This window comes from Oreochromis niloticus, linkage group LG9 (genome assembly GCF_001858045.2).
Source record: "Oreochromis niloticus isolate F11D_XX linkage group LG9, O_niloticus_UMD_NMBU, whole genome shotgun sequence".
NCBI classification, from domain to species: Eukaryota; Metazoa; Chordata; class Actinopteri; order Cichliformes; family Cichlidae; genus Oreochromis; species Oreochromis niloticus.
The window spans coordinates 23,104,105-23,118,709 of NC_031974.2; the positions used below are offsets into that span (position 1 = coordinate 23,104,105).

Consider the following 14,605-nt stretch of genomic DNA (forward strand, 5'->3'; position numbering starts at 1 on the left):
ATTACCCTCCCTTGGAGGTGATTCCATATCCCAGCATGCATTTCTCATGTGAAGAGGAAATTACCCCTGGGCCGTGCTGAGAGCCAATAGAGTGTGTCCTCTGTCCTCTATCGGTTTCTCTCTTTCTTTCTCTTTCTTTAAATCCCCTGCTCACCCTGTAACTGTGCTCTCCCACCCTTACCGTCCACCCTCCCTTGCTTTCTCTCCAAGCCACCCAGTTACCACAACATCCTTTCATCTTTCTCTATCTTTCTCTCATTAACACTTTTTTCCCCTCTTCTTTCATTTTCTATGCCTCGAGAAGAATACAGATTAATAACAAAGCATGAAAATGTATCGATGGCTTCTCTTCTTTCTGTCCTTCCCTTATTTTCAGTCAAGCAGCTTTTCATGGTGACATTAAGCATTCAAATTGACAATCAATTATGCCCCAAAAGTGGTAAACAGACAGAAATACAATCAGCTAATGAGTAAAGTCTGAATAACTCTGGTGAAAATAACTCATAGTTACATCCTACAGACAAGCCTTTATTTTTTCATTTAATTTTTAAATAAATATTTCATGTAAAATGATCATGAGCAATGTCAAATCAAGCACTGTTCTTCTATAAAATCTCAAACTACTGAGCAATGATGTCATCAGCATCTTTTGTAATAATCTGAAAGTGAAAAAACAGAAAAGAGATCTATGGACAGCTCAAAAACATTATGCATTCAGCCACAGCTGTTGCAAACAGTGAGGCATTAAAGCTGTATAGGAGAACACCAAAAGCAAAAGTATAGAGCCTATCAGTGCATTTGTGGTTCTGTTGCATCAGTGCTGAAAACAGCTGTCCAATTTAGCAAACAAGAAAAAAAGACACAGACACAAACCAAATGGTAAAAGCAATAACACTTCTTTACCTAATTTACTGAAAAAGGAGAACATTGCATCAGAATCAAAATGTCTGTCACGCACACAAACATGCACAGGTATCTCATCTCTATAGTTATACTGTACATAAACCATATGTGGGTACATAGATCCAACAATACACTTGCATAAACTATGGTTACAGGAAGGGGATACAGGCACTTTATTCCCATTCTTTTTGTCATAAATAAACATTTGTGCTCAACAAGAGCCATCACTGCATAATTACACCCTCCACTGCAGCTTCTCAACGCATACAGAAAACCATAAACTCATACAATGATGTTCCAGCATTGCCATGCGAGGGTATTTCCCTTTCTTTTTGTTTTTTGTAAACTGTTTTGTTTTTCTCATCCGCTTCCTTCAGAGAGGAATGGTCCGCCTCAGGGCGGAGTCTGGGAGTTGGGTGTTTTCCCTCACACCTGATCTGCATCTCTTCATGGAGCGTGCAGTATATATGTAATTAATGCATGTAATTGGATCATTGCCAGATTGTCTTCACATCTTTGGTGTGAATCGGGCTCACCTACTACACGTAATTTCTTCCCTTGGTCAGATGTAATCTGTTCTCTCTTTGTTGCAGCTCGCCAGCCGTCACTCAAACTCATCTCAACTGGTCTGTGATCTCCAGCCTTCTTCTGTGGAGATTTCCAAATGCTTCTCAGTACCAGTAAATCATGCCTTCCTAACTGCAACTACCTGCACTTTTTCCGCTGAATTCCCCGGTACTCTTCCCTGCCGGTTTTGGAAGTCTCGCAAAAAAAGTAACCCCGGGATTTGCGATCTATTCACTGCCGCTCACTAACACTCTCTGTCTGTCTCTGCAGATCCCCCCCCCCAAAAGTCTGGGTCCTGACGTCCCATCGTTATGACAAGCATCCTTTACACTCACTGTGTAACACGCTGTAGTATGCACATCACATATGATTCTCTCTCTCTCACACACAAACATGTAAATGCACATCCTCTGTCCTGTCTTTCGCAGCCTTGGGAAAATACATAAAAGCCTACAACACACTCAGTCTGCATGCACTTACAGACATGCCCAAAGTCACCACTGATCTCTGTTTCTGGAAACATTCAATAAGGGTGGCTCGTCTTCCTCTTGCTGATTTGAGTTCATGTCTTTGGCACTTCCTTTTTCCAGTGTTGTCAAATTCGCTACTCTTGCCCGGTTATCTATTTGACTGCATTCTCCGTAGTATTAGGATATTCTAATCAGTCAATCTCCATTTCAGGCCGGCTGTTTTTTAACGCTCCTTCTCCCCATCTTCACCTCATCCACACAGGGCACCTCATCCAACATCATCATCAACTATCTCAACTACTCTGCTTCACCATCATCGGAGTCTGGACTATCTCAGGTCTATATCCTACCTTCATTTAGAATTCTGCTCTTCTAAATTCAACTTGTATTTTGGATGTTCACATTTTAGGCACTCTCCTTATTGAAATAAAGTGTTAAGTGTGATACTACTGACAATAAATAGTCACAGTCAATCACTTTGGAAACTTTCTGCAACTTAAGTTTATGTTACAGGCACTGAGGTATTTTTAAAGTTAAGTTACTTTAACTTCCAATAACGTGGGATTTGGATTTTTTATTTTATTTTTGGCATGTTAGTTATTTCAAACTTACAGATTAACACAAATATAAACATTTGAATAATCTGGTATTTAAAAGAAAAATGTCAAAGCCCACTAGAATTTATATCTAAAGTAAGACGTTATTGCACTTTTACTACTACATCTACTATTTACATTATCAAAAGAGCCTAATGGCTGCCTTGAAATGTAAGCTTGTTTAGCTAAAAAACACAAAACTACAACACCAAAGAAAAAAAGAAAAAATAACATGTATCATATGAAATAATTAAAATAGTCTTTAACAAACTTTAACATCAAATATTACTATTGCTACAGCCACCACTGCCGCGTGAATATGTTTGGAGGAGAAAATGTAAATGAGGCGAGTCTGATTTAAATGACGAGAGTTTGATTTATCTTGAAGTCTTGTGTCTTTGTTTCAGGCTCAGTGTGCGATTAGATAAGTCGAGCATATCCCCACAGCTGAAACAGTGGTGTAGTTTTGTTTTTGATCAAAATGGTCCAACTATTTTCTTTTTTCCTTCCTGTCAATCCTCATTTCTGCAGCGCAGTGAATTCCCATTGCATAATCTAACTTACCCTTTATGTTGTTTCTCACCCTATTACATGCTTTCCTAAGCCCCAAGTTTGGGAACAAAAACCGCTGGTGCCTAACTCCCATCTTCCCCAAGTTAATGTTTCTCTCTCTCTTCCTGTATGCCCAACATCGTTCCCTCCCTCTGTCTTCTTCTCCTTCGATCTATCAAGGTACAGTATGGCTTATTCCCTAAACAAATGCAGATGCCATCCTTTCTTCACTCACTTGAGAGTCTCCAAATCCCCTTCATTTGTTAAAAATTTTCCCCTTCATTATTGCCTTTCGCTCCCCTTTCTTCTCTTTTTTTATTGGTTATGCAAGTCTGCGCTCAACATTTCTCATCATCTCACTCCCTACACTGTTTTTAATATTCATTTTAAGAAAGAAACCCAGTGGGGGTGACAATCGCTTTACACGGAGAACGCTTAGAGGGAAACGCACAAACTTTCTGAGACGCTGCCTTAGACAAAACAATAATGGGAGACAGTGTATCTACATTTTGCCCTTGCCTTCTCTGCACTTTTCCTCTATTATTCTTCTGTTTATTCTCCCCATGCATGTTGATCACCTAAAGACCAACCTTAACTTTTCCTCATTTCCCTCCTCTTTCTGCATTTCCCTCCTTTTCTCTTTGTGTGTCTATTTTCTTCCCTTCCTCCTGTTTCTCCAGCTTTATTTTGCACTGCTCCCTTTAGCTTTCTTGTCAGTAATTCCTTCTTCCCTCCTTCCTTCCTCCCCTCATCTATCTTGTCTCCCGCTCTTCCTCCCACCTCTCTGTACTGCTATCCATTGACAGATATTGAGTTTTCCCTTCATGTTGCTGTCATCACCTCTTGCTTATCATGCTCACTCTTTTGCAGCTAAATAGCAGTATGTCACTGGCTACCATGTATGCACACACACATTATACAGTGACATATACACATTAATCCATAAGATATGCTAATTGATTATATAAAAGACATAGTCTTTCCTACGTGTGTGCACACATGCACACACACACACACACACACACACACACATTAAAACATGCACACATAACCTCTGCCCTAACTCACAGTGTTCTTTGTCTCTAATAGCTGCTAACTCATTTAGCACTTCATGTTAGCTCAACTAGATCCAATTACAGCAAGAGAGAGAGTGGAGTTTGAGTAGGAGGCCATTTAACCTCCTGACAAAGAGAAATCTAACACACTTCAACTCAACAATATTAAGCACAGTAAGATGATTGTATAAAAATAGAGCTAAAAATTAGGCGTTTAAAGACATCTTTAATTGTATGTAAAGTTAAAAATAGAAATAATGTAATAGTAATAAATCACAATGCAATCTGCAGGCAGCATTCACCGCAAAGGCTCAGATTTGTGAAAAAGATCTTTAGTGTTGAATTTAACCAGTGTACAAAATGCTTGCAATTCTACCATTGTTACTTTGTTGGGGGGGAAAAAAGCGCAAATGGGGGAAAAATGAGATTTCTGTCTGGATCTGTGCACAGAAATCCATGAAGCCTGAGGCAATAATGGAAACAAAATGATCTTGACTGTGCATACAAGCAAGTGTGGCAATAACACTAGAGGGCCAACAATAAACACTTTCATTGCAAGTGCATAAAGAGAACAGTGTGCGTATGCCTGAGTGTGTTTGCATGTGAAATGTAAGCGCCAAACCTACTCCTACATTGGCTCGGTTTTCATATTATGAGTATTACAAAACAATCAACTTTTAAAAGTTCCAAAAAGTCCTCTGTTACACATCCACTTACACCCTCTCTCACTTCATGCACACACACACACACACACACACACACACACACACACACACACACACACACACACACACACACACACACACATTTATGTATAGAAATACATTTCAGCGTACAACTTAATATATTAAAACAGAAGTTGATCTCTCCAGTTATACAACGGATTAGCTCATTTAGCCTTTTAGGTATGCACTGCCTCTTTTCATCATCAAGTACTAGATTTAGGATGTGAAAATGCAATCGCTCACATTTTCTTATCTTACTGACCTATATTCACTTCTGGCTCTCCAGTATCTCTTTGAACTTTCTGGAAACATATTTCTGTCTACTCTTACAACTATTTTGTTATGTTATGTTGTTGCCGTGTGAATAATATGCCTTAATAAAACATATACAGAATTGATGCTACTTTGCTAAAGAAAAAGTGTTTATGAACAACAAAGTCCAGAGTACAAAGAAAAAGACTAATTGTTTTCCTTCTGTGAAGTAAACAGATAAGATCTTCTAGTGTAAGTCAGAAGTGCTGTGTTTATTTTAAAATAACAATAACTCACCAGATATGAGCTTTCACTTGATTGGGTACCTTGGGTGTTGTGAAATATGAAGACTGTCTTGAGTCAGTCAGTCTAACTATATCATCAAAAGTAGACACATCCTACAGTAAGACTGCAGGATTTTGTGGAGGACTTTACCTTCATCAGACTGTGCACATGCTAATCATTTTCCCCCTCTTTTTTTTACTTTCATTGTCACTGTTCTTAATAATCTCCCACTCTCTCTGTTCACTGTGTTCTTTCTCCCATTCAGTGACTGACAGCTGCTGCTGAGACTTGATCCACCCGTCTCAGTCCCTCTTGCTCTGTAATTAAAGGAATTATACATCAAGAGTCCTGTGAAATATGTATAAAAAAAGACGGGGGAATGAGCTTTGCTTAATTGCAGAGACAAGAGGATGGAAGTGATCACAACCCAGTAGGATGCTTTTACGCACAGCATGACACTATGGGAGGTGAGAAAAAAAGTCTCAAGCAACTGGTGTGTGACTGGAGTAAAACTGTGTCTTATTAGATGGTTTTTCCTCATACATATGAGGTAGCTGCACTGGACAAAAAAACAGAAGTTTAATTTTGCACCAACTTTTTTTATATTTATGAGAGATTTTCCTGTCAAATTAAATTATAATTGCTGTTTACCTTCATTTTTCAAAGTCTAGAGTGTGGACAAACCAGATATGCAAAATCTTTCTGGTATCTAAGCGCCTTCAAATTTTTACACTGGTACCTGACACACCACACTTACTTCAATGTGCCTGATTATGTGTTCTTAACTTTGAGGCATTTTCAGTGTAAACACCTGTTTTTAGAGAGCTTTAGAAATAGAAAAAAAAAGCTGAAGCATGGTCATGGTTGAGCTGAGTGTGTGACTGTTACTAAAAGTTTTTCTTAACAACAAAAGACCATGAAATCTACCTGTTTGTGCAAAAAAGCTTTGACTGTGAGTTTATAAGAACACTGCAATTTCAAACTGTTTAAAGCAACTCCAAAGCACCATTGTGATTTCACTGAAAGTAATAATTTGGAACCTTCGGAAACATGATTTGAGTTATGAATATATGATGAGCGTTGGCAATTGAAACTGAGGTCAGTAATAAGATGTCCCTTGATTGGAGCTTGTAATCAGATGACAGATCACAAAGTTTGAATAATGGCATGATCAGTGGCTGACTATATTAATCTGTGTCTAGAGCTAGGTGTAGGTGTAATTAACAATTTTTTTGTAAAGTTAGGACAAAGTCTTGAGCAGTCAGTATAACATCCTCTGAAGTGACTCATGTGATGTGTACGTGTCTCTAGGCATTGTATTTTTTATTATGTTGAACATACAAGCTGTGATCCAATAAACCCCTAAAAAAATACATGTATACACAGATACTCATGCACACAACACACACTCTACAACTCTCCTTTCATCCTACCTTGGATCTTTTTGAATAGAGTCAATAGAAGGTGAACGCTGCAGGCTGCCTTCGGGCGGCAGAGCTGGTCCTGACTTGCTGTAGGGTGATTCCACCACTGAAGGGCAGTACTGCAGGGTACGGTAGGGGTCAGCCACATAGGGATCTGAACCATATACATCTCCGCTACCGCCACTCGAGGTGTAGCCTGGCCCCACTGTGGCATAGTTGTTGGTCCCGCCGCGGTTGTAGTTTCCTGTTCCTGTGCCGTGACTTCCAGTGCGCTGCAAAGGGGCGGAGTCGACACCAGGGGAGGAGGGTGCTATGGCAGGAAAGTAGGGACAGAGGACATAACTTAGGTCACGGACCTGATCATGGATACGCATGGTCAGGTCTACAGTGGAGAGCGAATGAGGGAAGAGGAGGAGAGAAGGGCAAGGACACGAGCACAAGAGAGGAAGGACAGAAAAGCAAACACAGCGATGAACAGTCATTTGGAAAAAAATCCATATAGATTAAAAAAAAAACATATTGGCCTTACTCCCATGATTAAATAAGAGAGATCATAATCTAGTAAGATACAAATAAACACATGAAATGCTATATAATAAATCTATTGACAATTTAACACAATTCTTGATAGCTATACAGCACTGTAAATGTCTGTTTTTGTCAAAGCCCGTTCAACCCTACAGTGCCAACAGCACATTACAAATGGTTGTGGAGTAGTTCTGCCCCCATGTTTAAGACAGTGGCAAGGAAAAAAAATACTTTTGACAGCAGTTTCCTCAACAATGAGAGACTGCAATCATTGCTAGAGTTGTCACTGAAATGACACACTACTCCGTCAGTCTGCAATAAAAAATGTAAACTTTGCTCTAGTTTATGCGAGGGAAAGGATGAGTCCACACACTTTGAGAGATCACGGTGAAGTCGCCCCGGTGATCAAAAAGGACTAAAAACATACATAAAATGTATAAATAAAACAACAACAAGACATCTCTCTTTGGAGTGACTTTGAAATTGAATTGGGATTTGCTGGAGGGTGTAAGCAGCCTTCAGGGGCACAGTAGCTGTCACCTTCCCTCCCTGTTGCACTGAAACGGTGGAGTGGTGATATATCAAGGTGTTAATGTGAGTCTGGGGGGGCTCGTTTCTTTGGCTGTAAAAACACTGAGACAGACCGTGTAAGGGGGGAGGGGGTCCATCTTATCCATCATTAGGACCAAGGTATATGCAGACTGAAAACAGCACGTGAAAAACACCATAAACACGTTCTTCAAGGAGTAAGCAATAAATCACAGAGCCTTGTAATCGATACGTGGCCGTATGATTGACTAAGGCTTTAACATAGGCCAGTGATCCTCCAATCACAACAGAATTAGCCTTTAAAACCTGCCTGGATGAGGCAGACTAAAACTCCCCATATAAGCATATAGAATCCTTTGCATTTCATATAAACAGATGACAAGGAGCGTTTACATTTACAGCCAGAGCACAAATTAACAAAAGACTGGAGGTTGTGTGGATGTGAGAGTGTGCTGAGGCTGAGTGTCTTATCGTTACGTGACCAACAAACTTGCTCTTTAGCACTGTCTCGAGTGCTGGCATTTACCTGACCTTCACAACCCTCTTATCACTCTCTTTTTCACCTCCATCTCTCTCTCGCACACTCACACAAACACACACCCCTGCATCTGATCTGCCCAACCTATTTTGTACACAAGGCTGACGAAACCATTCCTTTAACAATCATATTCCATATTCTTGAACTAAACTTCTTCAAACAATTCTGGAGAACTCTATGAGCGGCACAAGAAACCTTAGGGATGACGTAATCATATTAGCATATTTTTTATCTCTGGACTCTAAAATCAGACTACCAAAATCTTCTCCAGACAAACTGGGTACATTTTCTGACTCTGCCAAGCAATGCCTGTGATAATGAGGCTGTATGAGCTAGGGCCCTGCCAATGGACACTAATAGCCAATCGCTGGCCAAGAAAAGCAACAACTGCATTAAAATCAATATTATCATTAATATTATTAGAGTAATGTGAAATTTTATATGCCTTGCTATAATTTCATGTAGTCATCTTTGCATATAACCATCATGTGTGACACAGACATGCATGAGCATTTAAGTACAGACAAGTTTGTGTTTGGATGCCTGCACTCTTTAAAATAAATGTGCATGTGAGGAGCGCTCCCCTGATCATCATCATTTAAAAATGAGAGAAAACAGAAGGTGAACTTTGGTTTGATTTTCCAGCTTTTTTTGTTTTTTGACTTAATATCATTTCAGCTGCTCAGCTGGGATTTGTCCACTTCTGGTTACCACTCATGCTTTTTTTGTATTTGGGCCACATAGCGTGCATTATGGAGAGTGGACAACACCACCTTAACGAGTGCACACTGACTAAATCCTTTGCCCGCCCCAGCAGCAATTTTGTCAGTTACTGGCAATCCAACTGGGGAAGACAGGGCGATTGGATCACAATCCTAGTGCGCGCTGATGCCCCAAATTTGACAATCCAAAGAATTAGGCAGGAAAACGGTGGACGAGTCCAGGGGAAAGAAAAGGCAGCAGTTGAGAAAGCTACGTTTTAGAGAACAAAGTCAGTCAATAAAGGAAAAAGAAAAGAAATGCGAGGCAATGGAGGGAACACATACAACAGAGGGTATAGAAGGGTAATGAAGCAGCATTATTCCCATCAGAAGCAAATCCCAGACTTTTCTGTACTCTTAAAACTGTGTCTGCGGTGTGTCTGTCTTTCTGTCTCATTAGTGTCCGGGTTTTAGACTAACACCACCAGTGTCAGTGTGCACTCACCGAGAGACTTGACAACCAGACAGGACAAACCTCAGAGCAAAAGAGGGGGTGGAAGAACAGTGAAAAGAAGGAAAAAATGTCATGTCAAATTATTTTTATAGGCTGTGCTGTGACCACTAAAAAGGAGTGTCCTTGGTTATAAGCTAAAAAAGTAAAGGAAAAAGGAACAAAATGAAGAATGATAAAGGGAGATGGTTGGGAACAAAGAACCGAAAGAATCCTCCCAAAATGTCCTGCCAAATCACTGTTTTAGCCGCTCCTTTTGTTTTCATACTCTGTTACAGTACTTTGTATTCTGCTTCCCCGTGCCTCTTTATGCAATTCATTTTCCTACTCACACAATCTTTCCCTCTACACTCTGCGCTCTCTTCTTAAACTACTCTAAGTAAATGGTATGCTACTGAATTTATGATTTGCTCAGTTAATGGTGTGGTCTGAGTGATGGATTGACCTCTGGGGCCAATACCGCCTGCCAAATCAGGATGTGGGTGCCCGATTTATGCGTGTGTATCTTTGTATTTGTACACCTGTGTTTTTTCTCGTATTCCTTCCTTTTGAGAGCAAATTGGGACTTTAGACTTTAGATTGCATTTTTGACCATAAAAATTAAGTCATTCGGGACCTGAATGTAAGAATAAGATCTGCTGAGGTTAGATTTAAGCATATAATTGAACGTTAACGTTTAGAGGTATGGCAGAAACACACAGTGTAAAAGGCTGTGTCTATCATGAGTTTGCTGAAGACCAGCAGAACGCAACTTACAGGGGTGTTTCATGAAATATTAAACAAATCACGAAACATGTGGTGTTGTGTGTACCAGACACACACACACACATGCACTTTCCACTAACACGTCTCACACCTAACGCTCTGGCAGCGTGAAATTGTGTTTGAGAGGAAATAAAAAGGCGGGTGTGTCTTTGTATTCCCTTGCATCGGCATAGAGTAAACAAATTGCGGCTGTGCTCCTGCTGGCAGATTAGCGACGGAAAGGGAAACTCTATTAGTCATTTGACACAGTGATACCTCTGCAATTAGCCAGTCGGCTGAGGGGCCGCCTCGCTTGATTTTATTTTCTTGGGCTGCTACAACTAGGAAAACCTTTCTGAATGCACAAGAGATGGAGGAAAGGGGAAGGGAGAGAGGGGGAAAACTAGGGGATAAAACCAGCACTTTAAGCTTTCCATATCCATCTAAACTTCTTATTCTTTCATCTCTGCTTCAGTTTCTTTTAAACTGTACTCTGGTCACTATCGTGTTTCCTGCATCAGTTCCTTGCCCTTTTCTCTTTCGTCGCTTTTTTCCGAATTTTCCAGATCTATCACTCCCCGTCTTTACCTCCATCCCTCTTTTAGCTCGTGGATTTCTTCTGAAACCTCCCTTTTGATTTACTAACCTCTCCCTTTTACCATAGCTTACTCCTTCTCTCATTCCATTTTCGTCAGTCGTCTCCTCATCATCGTTTCATTTGATGTTTTGTGTTCCTCTTCTTCCCTAACAAGCGTCTGTCTTTCTCTTTCCTTCCCTCCCTTCACTGTCGTTCTAGTAGACTATGTGATCAGAGCTGAGGACATGTCCTTTCTCTCGACACGCTTCACTGCTCAGCACGATTACACAAAGCCCCATCAGTACAGTCTCTATCTCTCTCACATACACACGCTCACACAGACATCGCCGTCATCACACACACATGGATTACTAAATGTGCCAGTGATTGACTTAGACTGAACACGCATGCCTGTAACGCATCTTTTTCTAATGCTTTAAGGTCATTTAGCAACATGCACATGCAACCTTGCCTTCAGCAGCCATGGAAGAAGCACATTTCCAAAGATAAATACACACACACTCACACGGACACAAACACACACCCTGCTTGGATGTGAAGGAGAGTAAGGATTAGTTTCTCCCTCTGTTTATCCCTAGGAGAGCCTCCTGGCCAACACACAGCTCTTGATGTTCCTGAGCTCCTAAACACTGGAAGACCGACACCTCCCTACCCCTACCCCTACACACACACACACTCACAAGTGCTCTCCCTTGCACTTTCAGTATCAAGTATACAGCTTTTTATAGTGTTGAAGCTGTAGGATACTTGTTTCCATGACTAAAGGTGCCATGTCTTTCAAGAATCATGCTGGCTGGACACAGCAGGACTCCAGGATGCCGCTAATTGTTCGTGCTGTGAATGTACAAAGGTTAAAATGATAAAATAAGTGAATATTTTGTTTGTATTTATAGGTGATATACACCACTATACATGACATTCTTATAATCATAGTTGCAGAGGTTTGTAGGATGGGCTCCTAATTTATTGTAACTGCCATAAGAACTCAAATTTGCTCTGATGATAAACGAGTAGCTAGCTACTTTTCATTTAAACAACAGTTAGCATGTTGTAGCAGCTGAAAGACTGCTATACTAAAATTAAATATACAGTGATACCTCTGTCTAGGGTATTTAAAATGGCAGTTCATCCAAATTACTGAAGCTTTCTAGATGCTGAAAGGCTTCAGATAACAGTTCAAATAACTACTCCCATCCATTGCCCGCAGTGATTGTTTGTAAGATAAAATAGCGTAAGGCCACAGGCTGGTTCTGTTCTTGTTTCCTGAATCTTTTGAGACATGAGCCGCTGATTTAGAAAGTGAGCAATTTTTCAGTCACCTTTCCTTCATGCTTTGGCATCAGCAACTGCTGTGCTTTTAGCCTGTCCTATAGGCCTATTCTAACATCACTCATGTTCGTTAAAGATTACAGATTATTTTGATAATGAGAAAAATCTGACTTTAGGGTACTAGGATTAAGTGGAAGTGACAGAGTTAAAGATGGTAAGGTTTTCACTGGGAGTGACCAGGAGGGACAGGATTAGAAATGAGTCCACCCTTTGACAAAGGATGTTAAAGGTGGAACTACCAGGCAGGAGGAAAAGAGGAAGACCATGGAGGAAGTGAAGGAGGACAGAGAGTTGAGAGAGGGTTGGTGTGACATAAATGTTTGTGACTTCATGCATAAAGAAATGGACTGAGCAAACTTGTATTAAAATTTAACTACAAAATAGCTAGACTTCCAGTTTAACTGATCATGACTTACTTATTTCAATTTGACCAATATTAATAAGGTGGTAAGAGGGGCGGCTAAAAGAAGACGTACTAGATCATTGTCATAGACACTGCAATGATTATCATACCTTTGTGAGGATATTTAACAAGAACGTGTTATGGTAGGGAAAATACGTCAAAGTGCAATGCATACCACTTAAAAACAATAAACAATGGATCAATAAAACATAAAAAAGCATCAAACACATGTGATTTCATGAAGACAATCAGTGTAGTGTGGGCTGTGTTATCGCTGATGACAAAAAAATGTTTTTTTACAGTTATGAATAACTGCTGATAAAACTGAGAATATGCTAATCGCTACTGTAAGTGCAAACTGAGTAAGCATGTCACAGAAGCATGTGTGCAGCTTTGTGTTACTGTGCATGCATTGGGTTTGCAAGGACTGGCATTTTTGTGTTTGTATATACCTAAAAATGAGCACTTTTAACACATGTGTAGAGTGTTTTGTGAGTGGGCAACTACTTTGAGTTATATTTAGGAAATGCCATATGTCTTCCCGAAGGAAAGCATTTTGTGCTGATCTTGAGAGTTATCAGATGCTCTGAGCTTGTAATTAAAACTTTCTGAGACTTCAGCAAAACCTCACTGTAAATACTGTACAAGTTAAAGCTATGATAAAAGTCACCTGGATTCCACATATGGACTGAGCTTTTATCAACAGCATGTTCAACAGCGCTGTCGTTTATAGTTAAACGTACTGTAACAATTCAGTTTATCAGTCTGACAGGTCGTGCACATAATATTCATATGATAATCCTGAAAAAATAAATCCATTTTCACTTTTCTTTCTTCCTCACCTCCTTTTTTAAGTCCGTTTTTGTTTCCTTGGTTAATTAAACTGAGATTAGACATTGTCTTTCAAAAGAGAGCTGGCTGCAGTATGACAGGCTGGGCATTTAACCAGAACAAATGTTTTCGCAATGGAGTAAACATCACATTATAAGTAAGTGCAAATTCACACATCTTTCTTTACTGGTGTTGAAAAGGCAGTAGGTCCATTAACAATCCAGCAGGATCACGGGCCAAGCTGAAATTGATCTTGGCCAAACAGACCTAATCTAACCTGGCGACAGAGAAATCCTGCTGGAGTAACACAATAAAGTGACTGGGGAGAAGCCAGAAAGTTTAACAATACTGCAGCACTTTAATTTTATGCTACAAGGATTTATCAGGCAATAACTATTGTACTACACATTAGTAGGGGGTGTTGTGACCAGACTTTTGATTCAAGCCGGGACTGGGCATCTTCAATACAGCATCTATTCTGATACTTATTTGAGATCTAAATACTGTTGAAGTATTTAGATCACTAACATTAAGCAGATGATGTAAATGATAACAATCCACTGTTACAGTTGCGGGAACTACAAAGAAACTTATTCTAGTTAAGGCTGTACAGAGGTGGTGCTTCTTTTGCCTCATAAAAAACATTTGGGAGAGTCCAGACTGCAGGGACCACACAAAGCCAAACATAAGCAAGTTTTATTTTATCCTGTCATCAACTTACTTGTGGAAAAACTGTTAATTAGTGACAGCTGATATTGACCTTCCACCAGCAAAATGTGTTATTTTAAAAAAGTGAAAGTGATGATCATGCCTCTTGGATGTTCTGCACAGTTTGTTCAGACACTTTGATTCTCACTCTTAGATGCATGCTTCCAGGGTGGACCCTGGCTATCATTAAAAACAGCAGTGCTGCAATGCTAGCAGACTAAGGTGAATATGGAAGAGTTTAGTAACAAGCTTTGATCAGCTCTGATGACTTGTTTTAAATCGAAAGAGTTCTTAGTGTTTGTTTGGTTTTTGTTTTTTTGTTGTTAATTAGATTTT

The 14,605-nt window shown here is 39.9% G+C and overlaps 1 protein-coding gene across 1 annotated transcript in view; it reads right to left on the bottom strand.

Annotated features, from left to right (window-relative positions):
• Nucleotides 1-14,605, bottom strand: part of ctnnd2a (catenin (cadherin-associated protein), delta 2a) — a 250,221-nt gene that overhangs the window by 94,206 nt on the left and 141,410 nt on the right. Inside the window, 1 exon segment of the mRNA XM_025910444.1 lies at nucleotides 6,839-7,211. Coding sequence (XP_025766229.1) covers nucleotides 6,839-7,211 — 373 coding nt within the window.